General features: G+C 37.8%; 1 protein-coding gene across 2 annotated transcripts in view; it reads left to right on the forward strand.

Annotated features, from left to right (window-relative positions):
• Window positions 1-2,896: 2,896 nt before the first annotated feature.
• LOC131028834 (uncharacterized) overlaps window positions 2,897-18,487 on the forward strand; it is a 68,812-nt gene continuing 53,221 nt past the window's right edge. Inside the window, exon 1 of one of the 2 annotated variants that reach the window (XM_057959186.2) lies at window positions 2,897-3,097. In XM_057959186.2, coding sequence (XP_057815169.2) covers window positions 3,020-3,097 — 78 coding nt within the window. In that variant the 5' untranslated portion in view covers window positions 2,897-3,019. The remainder of the gene's footprint in view (window positions 3,098-18,487) is intronic. The other variant, XM_057959187.2, reaches the window with a different exon arrangement.

Raw genomic sequence — 18,487 nt, forward strand, 5'->3', positions numbered from 1 at the left:
ATAGAACATATTATGCTATTGTGTGTGTTTCTTCATGTATACATATACATGTATATGTACATACATGTACACATGTATATATACACATATACATATATATGTATATGTGTGTATATATATGTATGTGTATACATAGATATGGACAATAACCATATAGGCACAAAACTTGAAACTGTATATAACAAGGAGACAAACTAAAAATATGAGATGCAAAAATAAAATATGTAACTGTGATGTGATTGAAAAACTGGATATTGTTGATATTCTATTAGATAGTGAACAATTCCATCATTGAACATCTTTCAACAAAATAAAAATGCTACTGTATGTGCTTCTATAAATATATATATTTACAGAGACATATCATTGAAATGAAACCCTCAATGCCATTGAGATAAATGATGATAAAACAAATGCAGATATTGTATTAAGATGCAAATTCATTTGTCAAATGACTAATGATTGAATGCTGTTGTTGTATTTCTCATATGAAATTTATTGGAAGTAATATAATGTATGCCTGATAATATTATTTACAGTGAGTATATTAACAAATTGAAGGCTGATCAAACAATGTAAATGCCACAAAAAATCCTCATTTCCCTAAGTTTTTAGGGCAAAAAGGATAGCGGGAGTTCATGCCACGTGTATGTGAGAAGGTTGTTATATGTTGACAATAACACACACACACACACACACATATACATATATATGTGTATATATGTAATGATAAATAATGAAGGGGTTGTGAATAATTATGAACAATAATCAATCTTTTTTGCATTCTCTGTAATGATTTTGGGTTGTTATATGTCGACAATTGAAACATTACACACACACATATATATACATGTGTGTGTGTGTGTGTGTGTGTGTGTGTGTGTAATGATAAATAATGAAGGGGTTTCAAATAATTATGAACAATAATCATTCTTTTTTGCATTCTCTGTAATGATTTTGGCATTATAAACAGAGAGACACCATTTAACAATGCACCCATAAAATGAAATGATAAATAATGAAGGGGTTTCGAACAATTATGAACAATAATCAATATTTTTTTCATTCACTGTAATGATTTCAACATTATAAACAGAGAGACACCATTTAACAACGCACCCATAAAATGAAATGATAAATAGTGAAGGGGTTTCAAACAATTATGAACAATAATCAATATTAAATGCATTCATTGTAATGATTTCGACATTATAAACAGAGAGACACCATTTAACAACGCACCCATAAAATGAAATGATAAATATTGAAGGGGTTTCGGACAATTATGAACAGTAATCAATTATTTTTGCATTCACTGTAATAATTTCAACATTATAAAAAGAGAGACACCATTTAACAGCGCACCCATAAAATGAAATGATAAATAGTGAAGGGGTTTCAAACAATTATGAACAATAATCAATATGAAATGCATTCACTGTAATGATTTTGACATTATAAATAGAAAGACACCATTTAACAGTGCACCCATAAAATGAAATGATAAATAACGAAGGGGTTTCGAACAATTATGAACAATAATCAATATGAAATGCATTCACTGTAATGATTTCGACATTATAAACAGAGAGACACCATTTAACAACGCACCCATAAAAAGAAATGATAAATAATGAAGGGGTTTCGAACAATTATGAACAATAATCAATTTTTTTCGCATTCACTGTAATGATTTCGGCATTATAAACAGAGAGACACCATTTAACAGCGCACCCATAAAAAGAAATGATAAATAATGAAGGGGTTTTGAACAATTATAAACAATAATCAATTTTTTTTGCATTCATTGTAATGATTACGGCATTATAAACAGAGAGACACCATTTAACAACACACCTATAAAAAGAAATGATAAATAATGAAGGGGTTTAAAACAATTATGAACAATAATCAATTTTTTTCACATTCACTGTAATGATTTCGACATTATAAACAAAGAGACACCATTTAACAGCGCACCCATAAAATGAAATGATAGATAATGAAGGGGTTTCGAAGAAAATGAAGAGATAATCAATTGTTTTGCCATTCTTTGTGAGGATTTTGACATTATAAACAGAGAAACACCATTTAACAGTGCAACCAAAAAATGAAATGAAAAATAATGAAGGGGTTTCGAAGTAAACGAAGAGATATTCAATTGTTTTGCCATTCTCTGTTAGGATTTCAACATTATTAAACTGTAACAGAGCATTGAAATGAAACCCTAAACTGCATACGAAGAAATCATCAATAGACAAAGCATAATGCAACTGCGAAGGAGCAAAACCATCATTGGACATCCAATATGCAAGGAGGAAGAGTGCGGCCGTTACCTGGGAGCAAGCCGACGACATGGTTACAAAGGAGGCCGACGAAGGAGAAAAACGACGACTTAAGAAAATGCGACAAAAAATCTTCATTTACCTAAGTTTTTAGGGCAAAAAAGATAGCGAGAGTTCGTGCCACGTGGGGCCATAATACATACGCGGGAAGGGGGTTATGGGTGGTCAACATGTTTTTTGACCACCCATTTTAAACATTTTTATATTCCTCATATTTTTAATTATATGAATAACATAAATTTTTTAGGTTAGTTATTTTTTATAAAAATGTGAAGAACATATTACTTTTTAGGTATTTTATAAATAGATATTGGCCTTTTGGTGTGCGGGTATTGGCGCAAAAGAGGTCAAGTATTGGACGACACTTTAAAATGACCACTTTTTGATCTTTCAATGCATAACAACTCGTAAAGATCGGATCATTACTATCCAGAAGCCAGATCAATAGATTTAAGCAGTTAAGTCGCATACGAAGACAACCCAAAAAAAATTCAAAATTCGATGTACTCTTTAAGATCTACAGGTGCGCGAAGTTAGCTATGACGGCTAGTGGTGCTCTTCCCCTCGTTTGTAAGAAAACAAATTCTCGATAATTTAGCGAATCAATTCTTTCACATAAATAGAAAGGCCTTCACGGCGAGTCAGCGGGGTGTGGATAGGAGGAATCAAGCGAGATGGATACAATGGCCATGGCAGTTAACGCACATCCACCACTTACCTCCAGGCATTGTTTTCCGACACCCACATCGAAGGTGAGCTCACTACATTTTCTGTACAAAATCCAAATCAACTACTACACAATCATGCATCAATCTTGAAATTCCAAGCATTGTTTTTCATTAAATTCATCAGCCATTGTCTTTGATTATTTTGACAAGACTCTGCTGTATGCGATACAGTTGTTAATTGATTTCATAATCTCAAGCTGTCAAATTCTTCATCTTCAATCTACATTGAAGTCACTATTACGTCTGCTGATATATAGAGTCTCTCTCATTGATTTCATAATCTCAAGCTGTCAAATTTTTCATCTTCAATCTACATTGAAGTCACTATTACGTCTGCTGATATATAGAGTCTCTCTCATTGATTTGGGTGCCACATCCTCATCTTAATGTCTAAAAGAGGATTTATTATGACATTTATCTTATAGTTCAAATCTTATGCCCTTAATTTTTCTTCTCGTGATCAAGCTTGGGAGTAACTAAGCATTGTCAATCCACCTATACACAAGTATATGTGTGTTTTTGAACGTGTATATGGATATTTATATGATAGTTATTAGGAGACGTGGTGTGCAGGTACAATGATATAGGATATGGGTATGTAAAACAAGAGTATTCTATCATGTAATCTGCCCAAGAAAAATGAATTTTTCCGTGCCATGACTTTTCTAAGCATGTCTGAAAATGGGTCTAAAATTACTTAAAAATAACCTCCATGTCCCTTCTTATCAACATTCTCTACAGCGGGAGGATTATTGAACTTAAATATTAAGAGTGTTTTTAGATTTTATTTGTGCAACTTCTTTGCATTTTGATACAGGTAAAGTGTTGGGGCCAGACATGGCCTAGTCTATTAGCTTTACTATCTTTGGTGAAGGGTTTTCCTCCTACATGGGCATTTGCACTGTTTGTATTGCATGGCATTGTCTTTTGTGACATGTTTGGGCTTCGTCTGTTTTGGATAAGACCCCTTGGCAGCTTGAAGCTTCTTTTGTTGTTTGTTAGCTTTGTCTTACCTTATCTAAAAGTTAGAGATTTTTTTCTGGCTCCTTCCTGCCGTTGATACAAGATGTACTTCCAAATCTATTGACGTTTTTTCATCAGTCATGAAACATTTTTTCTTCATTGTTCAAAGTCTCCTAAATATGAAAAGACAAATAAATTTCTCTAAAAACTGGATCATCCATGTTCATGTGAGTAACTTTATGTGTCAAGTATGATGAGTAAGTGTTGGCCTAAATGGTAACTGGGTTTATAGTAAGGGCGAACGACTTCAAGATGACCCAATCTCCAAATGTATAAAGAAAATATCCCAAATGAAATCTAAGCCAATAGGGTGACAGCATATATTTGTGGGTCACTTTAGGCTGACAGATACAATGGCATGAGTTTTATTGAAACTTAGATCTATGAGGATCAGTTTTATTTTTATACATATACATGATTCCATGCTACTTTATATGAGTGTTTTTAATCTTTTTAAAAGTTCGTTCTAATTTTTTTCTGATACGTGAGCCACATTACTGTTCTTTCACCCAATAACAAGGCTAATGATGACAATCTCCTGTTCAGTGATGTCCAATATATGCCTATCATGCAATCACTCCAATGCCTTAACCAACTTTATATGCTGAATGAATATCTTTATCGTGTAGGCCAATCCAAATAATATTGGTTGCATAAGAGGAATGTTCAATTTTCAGACCATGGTAAATTCTGCAATCAGAAATTAGTTCTTAATTGTAGAGTAGCTTTGAATGAAAACTCTAATGAAAACAGCATATCTGAGTACACTAATCTACAAACACATACTGCTGAAACTATGAATAGAAACTACTCACAAATATGAAGTTATGAACTTTTAAAACTGCATATATCTTTTTAGTTTTTATTTAAATTGAACGAATTGCAGTGCACCAGTTCAACATTCAAATATGCCCTTTCTCTATGTGCTCTCTAACTCTCTTATTTGAGTGGGGTGCCCTAAATCTCTTTTCGTAGAGCAAGAGAAATTTAGGGCGTTCAATGAAGAATCTCCATCTAAGTGGAGTGCCTAGGCTGGAAGAAGAAATTAAAGTATTAAAATTAAAACACCAATTTCTCTTGGAATTTAGAATCCAATATAAATATAACAAAATCAAACAACATACTTTTCCTTAAAAAACTAAGAAAATATAAGAGATCTACAACTAGCTAAAGATAGGAAAAGCCAAAAAAAAAAAGCGCTTAGTGTGCCCTGCTAAAGGAGAGCAACTGCCAAGTAACAGCAGCAGAAAACTAACATTCCCTCTTTTAGAGGAGGTTGTTCTCTCAAAAACCTAGTCTCTCCCTTAGAACCTCAAACGTCCCTTTTACTAAGTCAGCACACTCAAAATTTAGAACCCAATTCCTCATCACTCCCTCATTGTAATCAAGTTTCTTTTGTGAGTCCCATTAACTATTGGGGGTCTAGGAGTGCAGACCCCAATGGAGTTGAGGGGAAATGCATCCAATAGGTTTTGAGGGATAGTGCCCCTCATGGGGTCTAGGGGCAACACTATTTGAAACCATACAAACCTCCATGGTGCACAACATTTTCACAATTTATCACTTAGGGCAAAAATAGGTTTTTGATGCTTTTTTGTTTATAAAAATGTCTTGAAAAATGTTTTTTTGTTTTCTTGTTTTTTCTTTGGTGGTCCATGGGTCCCCTAGGTTACCCTAGGTTTGCCCAAGGCCCCATCTAGGCACCCCAACATCATTTGAAACTACACAAACCTTCATGGTGCATGCCATTTTCACAATTTTATCACTTAAAAGTGTGAAATTAGTTATACAACATTTTTGTTTATAAAAATGATTTTTTTTACTTTTCTTTGGGTGGTCCTTGGGTCTCCTAGGTTTGCCTAGGTTAGCCTAGGGCCCCATTTAGACACCTCAAGGTGCCTAGATGGAGCCTTGAGCAAAACCTAGGTTGCTCCCATCATGAGATTGGTATGTGGGCTGATTCAATACAAAATTAGGACTTTGGTGGCATACATGAGAACATAGTATATTGTTCTAATGTAATGAAAATCTCTTCTAGTAGCTTCTAAACTTGTGTTTTATATGTGTTTTGCGTGAGTGTTGCATCTAGTTTTATCCATATTTGATATTGTATTTGTATCCATATCCATATGTGTCCATACCGTAGATGAAAAATTCCGCAATTTAATCTCTGACTCACAAGTAATCGCGAGCCAATGTTGGCTGGGAGTAAGTCGTCATTAAAATCGTGGGCGAGTTTATTGATTAAATCACGATGTTTTATTCAAAAAATTGCCAAAAATCGCAAGTTAAAACCCTAAAACTTGCTGGCTAAGACAAAAAGCAACATTTCAATAAAATCCTAAAATGTATTATGGCAGCAATATACATCTTATTTAGTCGTGATGCGCTGACAAAGACGTTTTTAACGCAGCGATGGAGGCAGGGCATGATGTTGTGGACGCATCCATTACCACAGGTCGATGGCGGGAGACAAAACCTAAGGCTGAAGTCTGTGGACACATTCGCTGTTAAGCATATTTTTTTTCTGTCATTCGCCATCAGGTTGGAATTCATTCATTTGCCATTATTTTTTGTTAAGATTAACTTAGTTTTTTGAGATTGAAGCAAACAATGTCAAAAAATATGCTTCACTATTAATATTTGTAACAAATTATTATTGAGTTTCAACGGGATTTTCAGCTGGTGCTGGTTTTCCCCAGGGTCAACTGGGAACTGGCGCCCCTAAACCAGCTGGCGATGCAGACAAACTGGGGGAGGCTAATTCTGAAGATGCTGGGGACCCGAAAACGGGGTTTCAGGTGGACGTGGGAGATGGGGCCCCTAAGGCGGTTTCTTCCGTAAAGAATCCCTGTGAAAAAGATGATTCACGGGTTCCTAGATATGATCAATCGATCATGGGTGCTACGGAGCGTGCTTTTCTTACGGGTGTCACGGGTAATCGTTGGGCTTCCTTGTTTGGGGTCAAACCGACTGGAAAGTCTTCCTTCCCTCTTGTGTCCATAATCTCTAATAGGGACAGCGGGAAGTTAGCTCTTTCGATTCCGGATCAAGTGATTGACCATAACATTGCTTTGATGGAGTTATCCCTTATTGGTAAGTTTTCCTGGACTGAGACCTAACATCGACTTGGTTAGGGTTTTTGTTAGCAAAAGATGGAAGCTGAAAGGACAGGTTGAAGTTTCTACTCTCCCGTGGGTTTTTTTCTCTTTTGCTTTCTCTTGTGCAGAGGATGTTCCAACAATTCTCTATGGGGATCTGTGGGTCCTTGGGAGGTCTTCTCTTACCCTAAAAAAGTGGACTCCCAATATGGATGTCTGATGCTTTCTTCGAAGTTGTGCCTGTGTGGGTTAGGCTTCCAGGGCTTCCCCTGGAATATTGGCATGATGATATCTTTAAGGGTATTGCTGGAGGTTTTGGTGAACTTCTCTCGATTGATCCTATGACTGCTGCTAGGAAAATAATGGTTTATGCTTGTTTATGTGTGGGGATTAGTCAATCCAAGGACCTTCCCACCTCGGTAGAACTTGTTTCCAAGTTGGGGTCGCTTTTCCAGGCCATTGAATATGAATCGCTATTGTTTGTTTGCTTTGTGTGCAAAAAGGCAGGACATTGGGCGAAGAAATGCCCTTAGAACAGTAAGAAAGATGTGACCAAAAATAATGGCTCTAGGGTTTGGAAGCCTAAGTCTAAGGTGGTTGAGGGACAGGGAAATCTGACTGTGAACAAGGTGTATGAGGATTCCTCTGTTTATGCTAAGGATCAACAAGAAGGGAAGAAGGGTGATTCCAAAGAAAAGGACCAGGATGTGATTGACCCTCAGGAGGAGGTTCCCGAGTAGGAAATGGCTGACAATAGTTTGAGGGGTGAGTCTAAAGAGAAGGACCAGGTTGTGATCGCTCCTCAGGAGGATGTTCCTAAGCAGCAAAAGGATGATAACAGTATTAGGGGCAAAAGTTCTAATAAGGTTGATAATGAAGCAAAGGAAAAGAGGGATGATATTGAGGATGGAGAGCTGATCATATCCAATGATGTTGATTCTCTCTCACCAAGCAACAAAAGGCTAGATTTTGAGGTTGCGGAGAATGGCCCCATTTGCACCTTTAAGGATCGTCAATCCTCTCCTACTTTGGGTTCTTCTTTTGGAGGCTTGGTTTTGGGGTTCCTGAATACATCTACTCCTGAGCTCTCTCCTTCCCAAAACTCCAATGGTAATCTTTTAGCCTTGGACCAGAACATTATCATTCGGGAAACTGTGCAATCTCCCAAGGATGAGCAAGGTAGAGACGAGAAAGAGAATATTAGCCTTGATGAGATTGAGTTTGATGAAGACATGTCCTACACAAAAGTGGAAAAGAAGAAGAAGAAAACGCAACAAAAGTCTGGATCAGGTGTTTCTACTCGCAATAGGTCAAAAGCAGCTTGTGGGCCTCCTCGAAGTGCGGGTCGAAGATCTAACAGGTGGCAAAGAGAACAAGAATGCTTGCCAAACATTGCTGATGGGTCGCAAAAGACGATCCATGAAAGTCTATTTAATTCTCCTAGTAAGAAATGAAAATACTTTCTTGGAATATAAGGGGGCTTAATAGCTGCCATAAACAAGATATAGTTCAGAATTTTGCTAGGGATCATAGGCCGGATATTCTTCTTATTCAGGAAACTAAGATGCCCAAGGAAAGGGTTGAAAAACTCAAGTTTTTCAAGTTCTGTGAATCTCAAGGTAGTAGTTCTGATGGTGCCTCTGGGGGGTGTTGTTACCCTATGGAATTCTCATTTTATTCAAGGTATCCCTCTTTGTGATGACGGTAACCATGTTGCCACTTTGTTTAAGCACACCCAAGATGGTTTTTCTTGGATTTTATCTAATATCTATGCACCAAATAATAAGGTTTCTAGAAGGATATTTTGGGCGAGTCTTTCTTCTTTCTGAAGAAATCACTCTAATACTCCTTGGCTTATCACGGGGGATTTTAATACTCCTCTTCAAGAATCTGAAAAGTTTGGAGGGTCCCAAATCCAGATGGATAGCAAACAGGATCTGGCTGACTTCATTAATGATCAGTTTCTCATTGATCTAGATCTTTCAGGAGCTACATATACCTGGACTAATAGAAGGGTGGGGGATGAGCTTATTCAAGTTAGACTGGATTGCACCCTTATTTCTACAGATTGGTTGCATCTTTATTATTGTTTCTTAAAAGCTATGTCTAGAGTTGGATCTGACCATTTTCCTATAAGTTTTACTGCTGAACCTAAAGGAGGTAGAAGAAGGTTCCCATTTAGGTTTGAAAAAATGTGGCTTTCTCATCCTAGCTTGCATAGCTGTGTGAAGGATTGGTGGGATGTTAAAATTGATGGTACAACGTTGTTTCGTGTGGCCAAAAAGCTTAGAATTGTGAAAGAGAGGGTTAGAAAATGAAATAAGGAGACGTTTGGAGATATATTCATGATGAAATCTGCCCTTCAGGCGGATCTCAACATTATCCAAGAAAAAATCCAAAGAGAAGGCTATGTTGGTGATAATTTTGCTAGAGAGAGTGACATTTTTTCGAAATACCGTAGTATTATTTCAAGAGGAATTTTTTTGGAGGCAGAGATCGAGATCATTATGGCTTAATGCTGGAGATAGAAATACCAGATTCTTTCATATTACCACTCTTAAACACAAAGCAGCTAATAGAATTGATCACATTCTTAGTAATGGTGTTAAGTTGGAGGGTGAAGACAAGATTAGTGAAGCTGTTGTTGAATTTTTTGAGAGGCTTCTCAAGGCTGATTCTATGCTGGATCTGGAAGCCCAAAATTCTTTGGCAGAGTCCATTCGATGGTGTTGTCTGCTAATCAAAATAGAATGCTGGCTGCTATCCCCTCTAATGAGGAAATTAAGAAAGTTGTCTTCTCCTTTGATGGTAACAAAGCTCCCGGCCTAGATGGCTTTCCAATGTTTTTCTTTTAGACCTTTTGGGATATTGTTGAGAGTGATGTTTCTAGTGCTGTCAAAGAATTCTTTGGAACCAGATCTTTACTTAAGGAACTTAATGCCACTTTTATTGTCCTCATTTCGAAAAAGAAGGGGGCTAATTCGTTGGATGCTTTTCGGCCTATCAGCCTATGCAATTCCTTTTATAAAATCATTTCCAAGGTCTTGACTTCCAGGTTGCTGAGGATCTTGCCCCTTTTGATCGCACCTCAACAGAATGGTTTCGTTCCGGGGAGACAGATCTTGGACTCCATCATCACTGTTCATGAGATTACTCACTCCTTGACTGTGTCTAAGGCTCAAGGATTTTTGCTGAAGCTGGACATTGCTAAGGCTTATGATAGGGTGGATTGGGCTTTCCTAAAGAAAATCCTTGTTGCTTTTGGCTTTTCTGATAGGGTTATTTGTCTCATTTGGCAACTTATCTCCACTGTTTCTATGGCGGTTATCGTCAATGGTTCGCCTTCCCATTTCTTTGAAACCTCTCGGGGCTTAAGGCAGGGAGATCCTATTTCTCCGATTTTGTTCACTATTATGGCAGAGAGCTTGGGTAGGTTTATCCAAAAACAAGTTGTGGATGGACTTTTGAGAGGAGTGAAACCTTCTTCGGCTAGCTTGATATGCTCTCATGAACAATTTGTTGATGATACTATTCTGATGGGGAGTTCGTTTGTTGGGGAAGCCAGAGTTTTAAAGTCAACTTTAAATCTTTATGAAAGAGCTTCGGGCAGATGGTTAATAGAGCTAAAAGTTCCATTTTTTTCTTTAACACTCCTGAGGCAAGACAGAAGAAGATTGTTGACATTCTCGGATGCTCGGTTGGTGTACTCCCCTCCACGTATCTGGGTCTTCCTCTGGGGTCAAAACCGTCTGATTCTTTTTGGCTTTCTCTGATTGATCGTTTTAATAGGAAGTTGTCTGGGTGGAAGGGTGCACTTTTAAGTCAGGCTAGGAAAGTCCAACTTTTAAAGTCCACTCTTCAGAATCTACATGTGTATGCCCTTAGTCTATTCAAGATCCCTTCAAAGTATGCTGAGGTTACTGAGAAAATTCAAAGAAGATTTTTGTGGTCGGGAGTGGAGGATCGGAATAGAATCCCTTTGGTGGCGTGGGAGAATGTTTGTAGACCAAGGAAACAATGTGGGTTGGGGATTAGGAGCATCAAATCTTTTAACTCTGCTCTCCTTGCTAAACAAGTTTGGAGAACTTACGGATGCAGGCTGGAATGGAACACCCTGTGGCATAATAAGTATCTTTCTAATATTCAGAATTTTCAGGACTTCCTTAAATCTCCTGTCATGTCCCCTCTTTAGCTCTGTCTAGCAGAGACATGTGAGTCAGCTTATTATGGGGTCGTGTAGGCTGACAGGGTTGGACAGAGACCCGGTATGGTTATTCAGTGTTGGAGACTTGGTGTTCTAGCAGTTATTGATCAATTGGGAGACATTCCTTGTTTTTAGGAGGCAGTTCCTACTTTTTAGGAGGTTTGATCATGCCCAAGGTTGGGTCTCCATGAGATGCCTCTTTGGGTTCAATTTCAGAGAGATTGGGCTTGTTTCCTAAATTTTAGGAGCATCCCTAGATTTTAGGGATGAGACTACCAGTGAATCCTTGATTTCCGACTTCAGTCACAGACAGGTGACAGGATGATTTTAGGGTTTGTAATGTCAGTTGGGCATTTTATGGCTATTTGGGTTATATTTTTAATATTTCCTAAGTTAGCGTTTAATAATTAAATAAGGCTAAGTTGTTAGCCATTTTGGAGTAATAAGGGGATTTTTGGCCTCATCTGGATGTGCATCCTATTGTGTGATAGCTCGTTGGAAAGATCTTGAAATTCTTTAAATCTTTCTCTTTGGTCTCAGGGCAATTCAGTGAGCGGATTTCTGTCTATGAGGAAAAAGGTCATTTTCTAGTAACATGACCACTTTAAAATAAGAAATTATAACATTTCCACTAGACCATGCCACTTGGAGATAATTAGGGTTCGATTTGCAATTGAGAGGGGTTATAAGGGGATAGGAGCTTCATTCTATGATCATCTTTTGCATATTTGACAACTTGTATGAATTTGCTCTGGAGAGCGATTTCTAGACTGGGACGCAAACCCCAGGATTAGGATTGGCTGGGACGTAGCCCTCAGCAATCTTTGGCACCGGACTTATAAGGCATTGTGCGTGGTGATTAAGGACAGAGGCATCAATTCTCAGTAGGGTTTCAGCGTAGCCTACCATCTTTCCAGTGGAGACGTGGTTCATTGCAGCTGGAGGAATGCCATTTGCAGCAAATACACCACGTGGTGTATAGGGTATTGCTTGTATTCACTTCCAGTGTATGTGGGTTTGGAGAACATTCTTCATCTTCCAGTTTGACTTCGAATTTGTATGAGAGCTTGGGAAATACAGTGGATTCATTGTTTGGCTTTGTAATTCAGACAAATCTGCCTGGTACGATTTGCAATAATTCTGACTTTTGCTGTATAACTCATTTATTTCAGTATGGCTTCATATTTGCTGTTATCTATTCCTTCCTATGCTATAAAACAATCAAAAACACAAAAGTAAACAACCCTTTCTGCACTTCTGTCTAGTTCTGTAAGAAAAACTTAAATAAACAGGAAAACAGAATTAAAAATAAAAAATTACAGCAGGTTAACAGCAAAGATCTATCAGGGATCTTTCATCTTCTCATTTCCCTGCGGGTTCTTATCTTTGGAATAATATCATTAAGGGCAGGGATGTTGCTCGTAGTGGGACCTATTGGAAGCTGGGGAATGGCCGGAGCATCCTCTTTTGGGATGATTGTTGGATTGGTAAAACTCCGCTGGCCTCTGACCCTGTGATTGGAGCTTTTAGAGATGCTTGTGTTGCCTCCTTTGGGCTGAAGGTGGTTGACTACTGGGCTGGCGGTAATTGGGTGGATCTTTCTATTATTAGCCCTACCCTAGGGTCATTCCAATCTAATTTGACTTCTTTTACTTTGGAGAATGTTAACTCTGAAGATGAGCTGATATGGTGGTCTTTTTCAAATTGTAAATTTTCAGTTGCTTCGACTGCATATCATTTGGATCCTCCTGTTTCCTAGTGGTCCAAAATTTGGATTAAATATTTGATTCCTAAAATCAATATGTTCTTTTGGCTGCTTTTGTCATGATCCCACATTTTTTGTAATAAAACATTTCCATTTTTCAATATTATTGTAACCTAATTAGTGATGACTCCTTATTTTTTTAATATATATATTGATCATATTTTTAATTAATTAATGTTAAATATTAAATGAGCTTTATCATAATATATTAACACATAATATAATATAACAATCATACAACGCAAAACAAAATAAATTATCATATTAATATAACATTATATTTATCATATAATATATAATTAAACAAACATAAAACTACGATATTAAATTTCAATCACCCAAGGAATACTTTATAAAGTATTATGGAAATAATCTCCTAAAGCACCATACGATATAAATGGAATTCTATCGCACATAATCTAAAAATAATTATATTAACAAGTTTATGATTAAAACGTATACTAAAGAGGGGCGCATCATGGAAACGGTGGCGTCTATTAACAAAGGCATCCAGGAGGGTAGCGGCTGGAACAGGGAGCAGTCACCACCGCTCACCACAAGCAGTCACGTCCCATGGAGGTATCCACTCCAAGCGCCTCCCCCACGGGTATAAGGATGCGAGCCGAAAGGGAGGAAGGGCACGGAGAGACGGACGAGGAGTTAGCGCGGGATAACAGCAAAAGAACCAGGTAAGAACTATGACCCGCTAAATATTCATTCTGCAGTAGAATTTAATAAATAAAAGGAAACTCAGGCATAAAAAGATAGGAAATTAAATACTAAACAAATGTATGAATACATATAGACAGTAAATTAGGCATTTTGTATATATAGATGTAGTCAGATTACAACCATATATAAATTGAGGATAATACAATGGGAATTACTATGATTACATAATATTAATATTAATATATATATATATATATATATATATATATATATATAAACCATAAGGGTATTCAAGTATCTAAATGAACCTCTATATACAATCAATTAGCAAATAAACCTACAACTCCTATTTAAGGAATAAACAACATTATGCAATTAACGGCTAATAGGTATGATATGAGTTACTACCAAGATTATGAATAAAGCAATTGCATATCCAAACCCAGTGAGGTAGATGAGGAATTAGGCAACAGGGATAGCAGGAACTAGGCCTCTGCCAGGTAGGCCACCCACTGCAGTTGACAAAGGGCTTCTGACAGTAGGGCCAAGGGGGAGTGTACCGCCCTTGGGCCTGATAAGCGCTACGGGCATCCTATGGTAGCTAATCCTCTCAATCTCCTTAGGAATTAAATATGGGAATTGACTTATTGATAATAAGTGACTTTAAACGAATTTGGCTAATTACACTATAAATAAATTATTCATACTCAAAATAAATTGTTGAAATCCACTGTTTATATGTCTCTTTAGATTGCGGAGTTGGGGACATTATAGCTTTTCTTGAACAAAATCCTGACCACGGATAATCTTTGTAAAAGGGTTTTTCCTATACCTAACATATGCTATCTTTGCTTGAAGGAAGCTGAGTCTATTGATCATCTCTTCTTGCGTTGCTCCTTTGCGGTTGATATATGGAGTCAAGTGCTTCAGCGTTGGGACCTATGCTAGGTTTTTCCGAGTTCGGTTAAAGAGTTTATTTTTCATTGGAAGGCGCCTACTATGAACCACACATTACAAACTTTGTGGTCCTTTGTGTTTCCCCATGTGGCGTGGGGTATATGGAAGGAGTGAAACAATCGTATTTCCAGGGAAGCATATCTCTAGCTAGATATTGTCTTCAGAAAATTAACCGGGCCATCAATGATAATCTTTCTATTCTATGTCCCAGACGGAGTTCCCATAGCAGTGTGGCTTGCAATGACTATGAGTCTAGGGTTGCAAGGGCCGGGGAAATTCATGTTGATGTTTCCTTGACTTTAAAGCCCAATTCTAAAAACAGAACTAGCCAGGGTTGGAGAAGACCACCTCAGGGTTGGGCCAAAATTAATTTTGATGGGGCAGCCAAAGGTAACCCAGGGTCGACAGGATGTGGGGGAGTGTTGCGAGATCTTAATGACAATCTTGTTTCAGTGGTGGCACTCCCCTTGGGAATTCAGACTAACCACCTTGTTGAAGCCATAGGAGCATACCAAGGACTCAATTTAGCTAGAAAACATAACTACAAGCTTGTGTGGGTGGAGGGTGATTCCAAAAATATTATTAACTATCTTAAAGGTATATCGAAGCCCTCTTGGAATGTCGAAGTCTGGAATAATATGGCTAGGTCAATCATTAACTCTTTTGACCAATGCTTCATATCCCATGTTTTTAGGGAGTCCAACTATGTTAATGACTACTTAGCTAATAAGGGAGTGAGAAGTAATAGTCAAATGAGCTGGACCAATGAGGATAATTTGGACACTGAACTCTATATGCTTGCTCTTCATGACAGAAGTCGAAGTAGCTAAATTTATGAGTACTTTTGCCATCATAACTAGATATGTATCTAGAAAGATTGATCCCTTCCCGCATATGGCATGTGTTTATAGTGGTCAGTGTCATTATTGCAGAATTAATTCGCATGCTTTGTGGGTCGATATTGGCTTCATTTGGGCTTTCTTTCTCAGTGTGAAAGCCGTAAGTTTCTTCAGTCACAGAGTGAAGAGAAGAATGGGTGGGGCTAGGAAGAGAATTGAACCTCCAAGCTGTGTGCAGCTCAAGAACGACAAGAAAATATGGAGGCTCTTGGAGAAAGGGGGTGTCACCCCATATATTGAGAGGTTAAAGAGGAGAAATAAGGATGTGACGGCCTATTTCGAGAAGCATTGGAAATATGGCACTATCACTTTGCATGGGTGCAAGGTGCTAATTGATGAGAGTTTGATTGGACAAGTCACTGGCCTCTCAGCTGATGGGATGAAATATTATAGGGATAGAAACTATATGGAGATGGCGGTGCAAAACTTCCCTAAAAATGAAGAGGAGAGGGCCAAGATGGTGAAGAAAACGGCGAGCTACTACGACATTTCTGTCATCAAGGAATTTTGGGTGAAACTCCTCAAGGTAATAATGGAATATTCCACTAGGTTTTATGGACATCACTTGTGCTTTTGAATCACTTCCGTTATGTTGTCAAGGTGTCCTTTCCTTTTTATCTGATGTCTGCCTTTAGGGCTAATTTTAGGGACCATAAAAAGAACCCTGTTAAGTTCCCTATCCTCCATGAAGGGCTTCTGGTGCTTATTGACTCCCATTTTCTTGCCCTCCCTGCCCCGTTTAATTATATCCCCACATCTTCTGAGGATGACACTAGTGCTGCGGAGTCGAGAGGTGAGGAGTCCAATTCGGACTCTGAGGCGGGTTCTTCTCCCCCTCATAAAAAAGCCAAATCTGAGATTTCCCCGAAAGCTAAATCTTCTTTGGGTAAGGGTAAGAATGTGCGGAAGCATTTGGTTGTTTCTTCTTCGTCCACCTTGGTTGGCAAGGATTCCCCTGGGTCTAGTGGTAATAAGGCGCTAATTGTGAGGGCTCAGCGAGTGGTAATAAGGATTGTATGAAGCCTGTCAGCCAGAATCTTGAGAAGCTCCCTTTGCCGCCCCCTTCACCGCCTCTGCAGAATACCACCAAGGACCTCCATGCGAACAGTGTGGAGCTGAGTGATAAGAGGGATGACTATGACAATGTTTAGGGAATGGCCAGGGAACACGCCATTGATACTTTCAACATGTTCGAGTGGCTCTTTCATGAGCTTAAAGAGGTCAGACTCAACCAAAGGGCCTTGGGTAGCAAGATGGAAGCTATTCTTGTGGTCACTACTCAGGATAATCAGAAAGGTAACGGGCAATGGACGAAAGATGAAAATAATTCAGTGGTGGATTGCATCAATAGAGCAGTTGAGGTCATTGATCAGATGCAAAAAAGATTTGAGGATAGGCTCACCCATGTGGAAGAAAACTATAAGAAAATTCAAGCCACTTAGGACAATTATGACCAACAGTCACAAGATTGTCAAACAGACAGCGGATGCCATGAATGCAATGGTGAATAATCTTGACAAAGAGCAACAGGAAAAAGTTCTGATCAATATTGGTGATGATAGTGAGAAGACTCAGGCTGATCAAGGCCCTTGGAAGCGGACCCAGGGCAACATGAATAAAAAAGCTGTGACTCAGAGCGTGGATTACGAAGAGATGAGGATGGCTGCTGACAAGATGAGCCTGCTGGAGGCTGAGGTTGCTGAGACCATCAAGAGCCTCATGTAATTGTGTTGTCTTTTCCGTGTTTTGTGTTTTGTGTTCTGGTTCTTTGCTAGTCTTTTGTCTGCCCGTTTGGGCGTTTGTTGGTTTCTTGGCTGCTCTATGTTTTGTCCTATCTTTTGCAGCCTGTTTTGTTTTGGATCTTCTAATGCTTTTATTCCAAGTCTTTTAGAATCTTGTATGTAAAGGGTTTCAGGGCCCCTTCAAAACCTGTTTTTGCCTTAATCCAAAACAAATAATTTTTGAGTATTTTAACAAAATTAATTTAATACCAACCGATTTAATTAAGCATAACCCATGTTTTTCTAGTAGTTTAAATTTTTAATCACTTCAATATAATTATAATACCATGCCACGATGAGATGAAGAAAAAACTTTAATTGCTTCAATATTACCTCTGTAAAAGATTGTGTTTTGGGCATTTAGTAGTTGTTTTTCAATATAGAATTGTCAAAAAATTTCTCATTGAATGGGAAACATTTCAATACAAAATATTGATGAAAATTCCAAATGGCACTACTTGATTATTAGATTTGATTGTCAATTTGAGGGACAACAACTTTCAATTCTAGAATTCATTCAATTTTTTAATTCATAATCAGATATAGTATAATTGAATATAGTATATGTTGGTTGAAAATTTTGTACACTTGGGGAATGTGCAAAATTGTGGTTTCAGCCACAGTGTGTGAGTATGATACTCTCCTAATTTAGGGAAGGTTCCTCCTATCTATAAACTATACCTAAACTAAAAATGGATGAGATAACAGTCTTTCTTCTTCTTTCAAGAAAAACTATATCCTTTTCTCTTCACAGAAAAGTGATCGAAATTGAAAATAAAAGTAGCAACAACTTATAAAACAAAGTGAGAGAAAGGAAATGAAGTTTCCTGAAAGCACAAAGACTTCTGTCACTTCCTTTGGAACGGGACAACAATATCAAGCTCAAAGTCTTGAATATGTGAAATCTTATTTACCCTTTTCTATATTAATGATAACAAGAACAAAGTATAGCAGCACAAAGTTTGAAATATCTTATCCTTCTCTACATAAAACAACAAGAACTAGTGTGAGC

The sequence above is a fragment of the Cryptomeria japonica genome, chromosome 5 (assembly GCF_030272615.1).
Source record: "Cryptomeria japonica chromosome 5, Sugi_1.0, whole genome shotgun sequence".
NCBI lineage: Eukaryota > Viridiplantae > Streptophyta > Pinopsida > Cupressales > Cupressaceae > Cryptomeria > Cryptomeria japonica.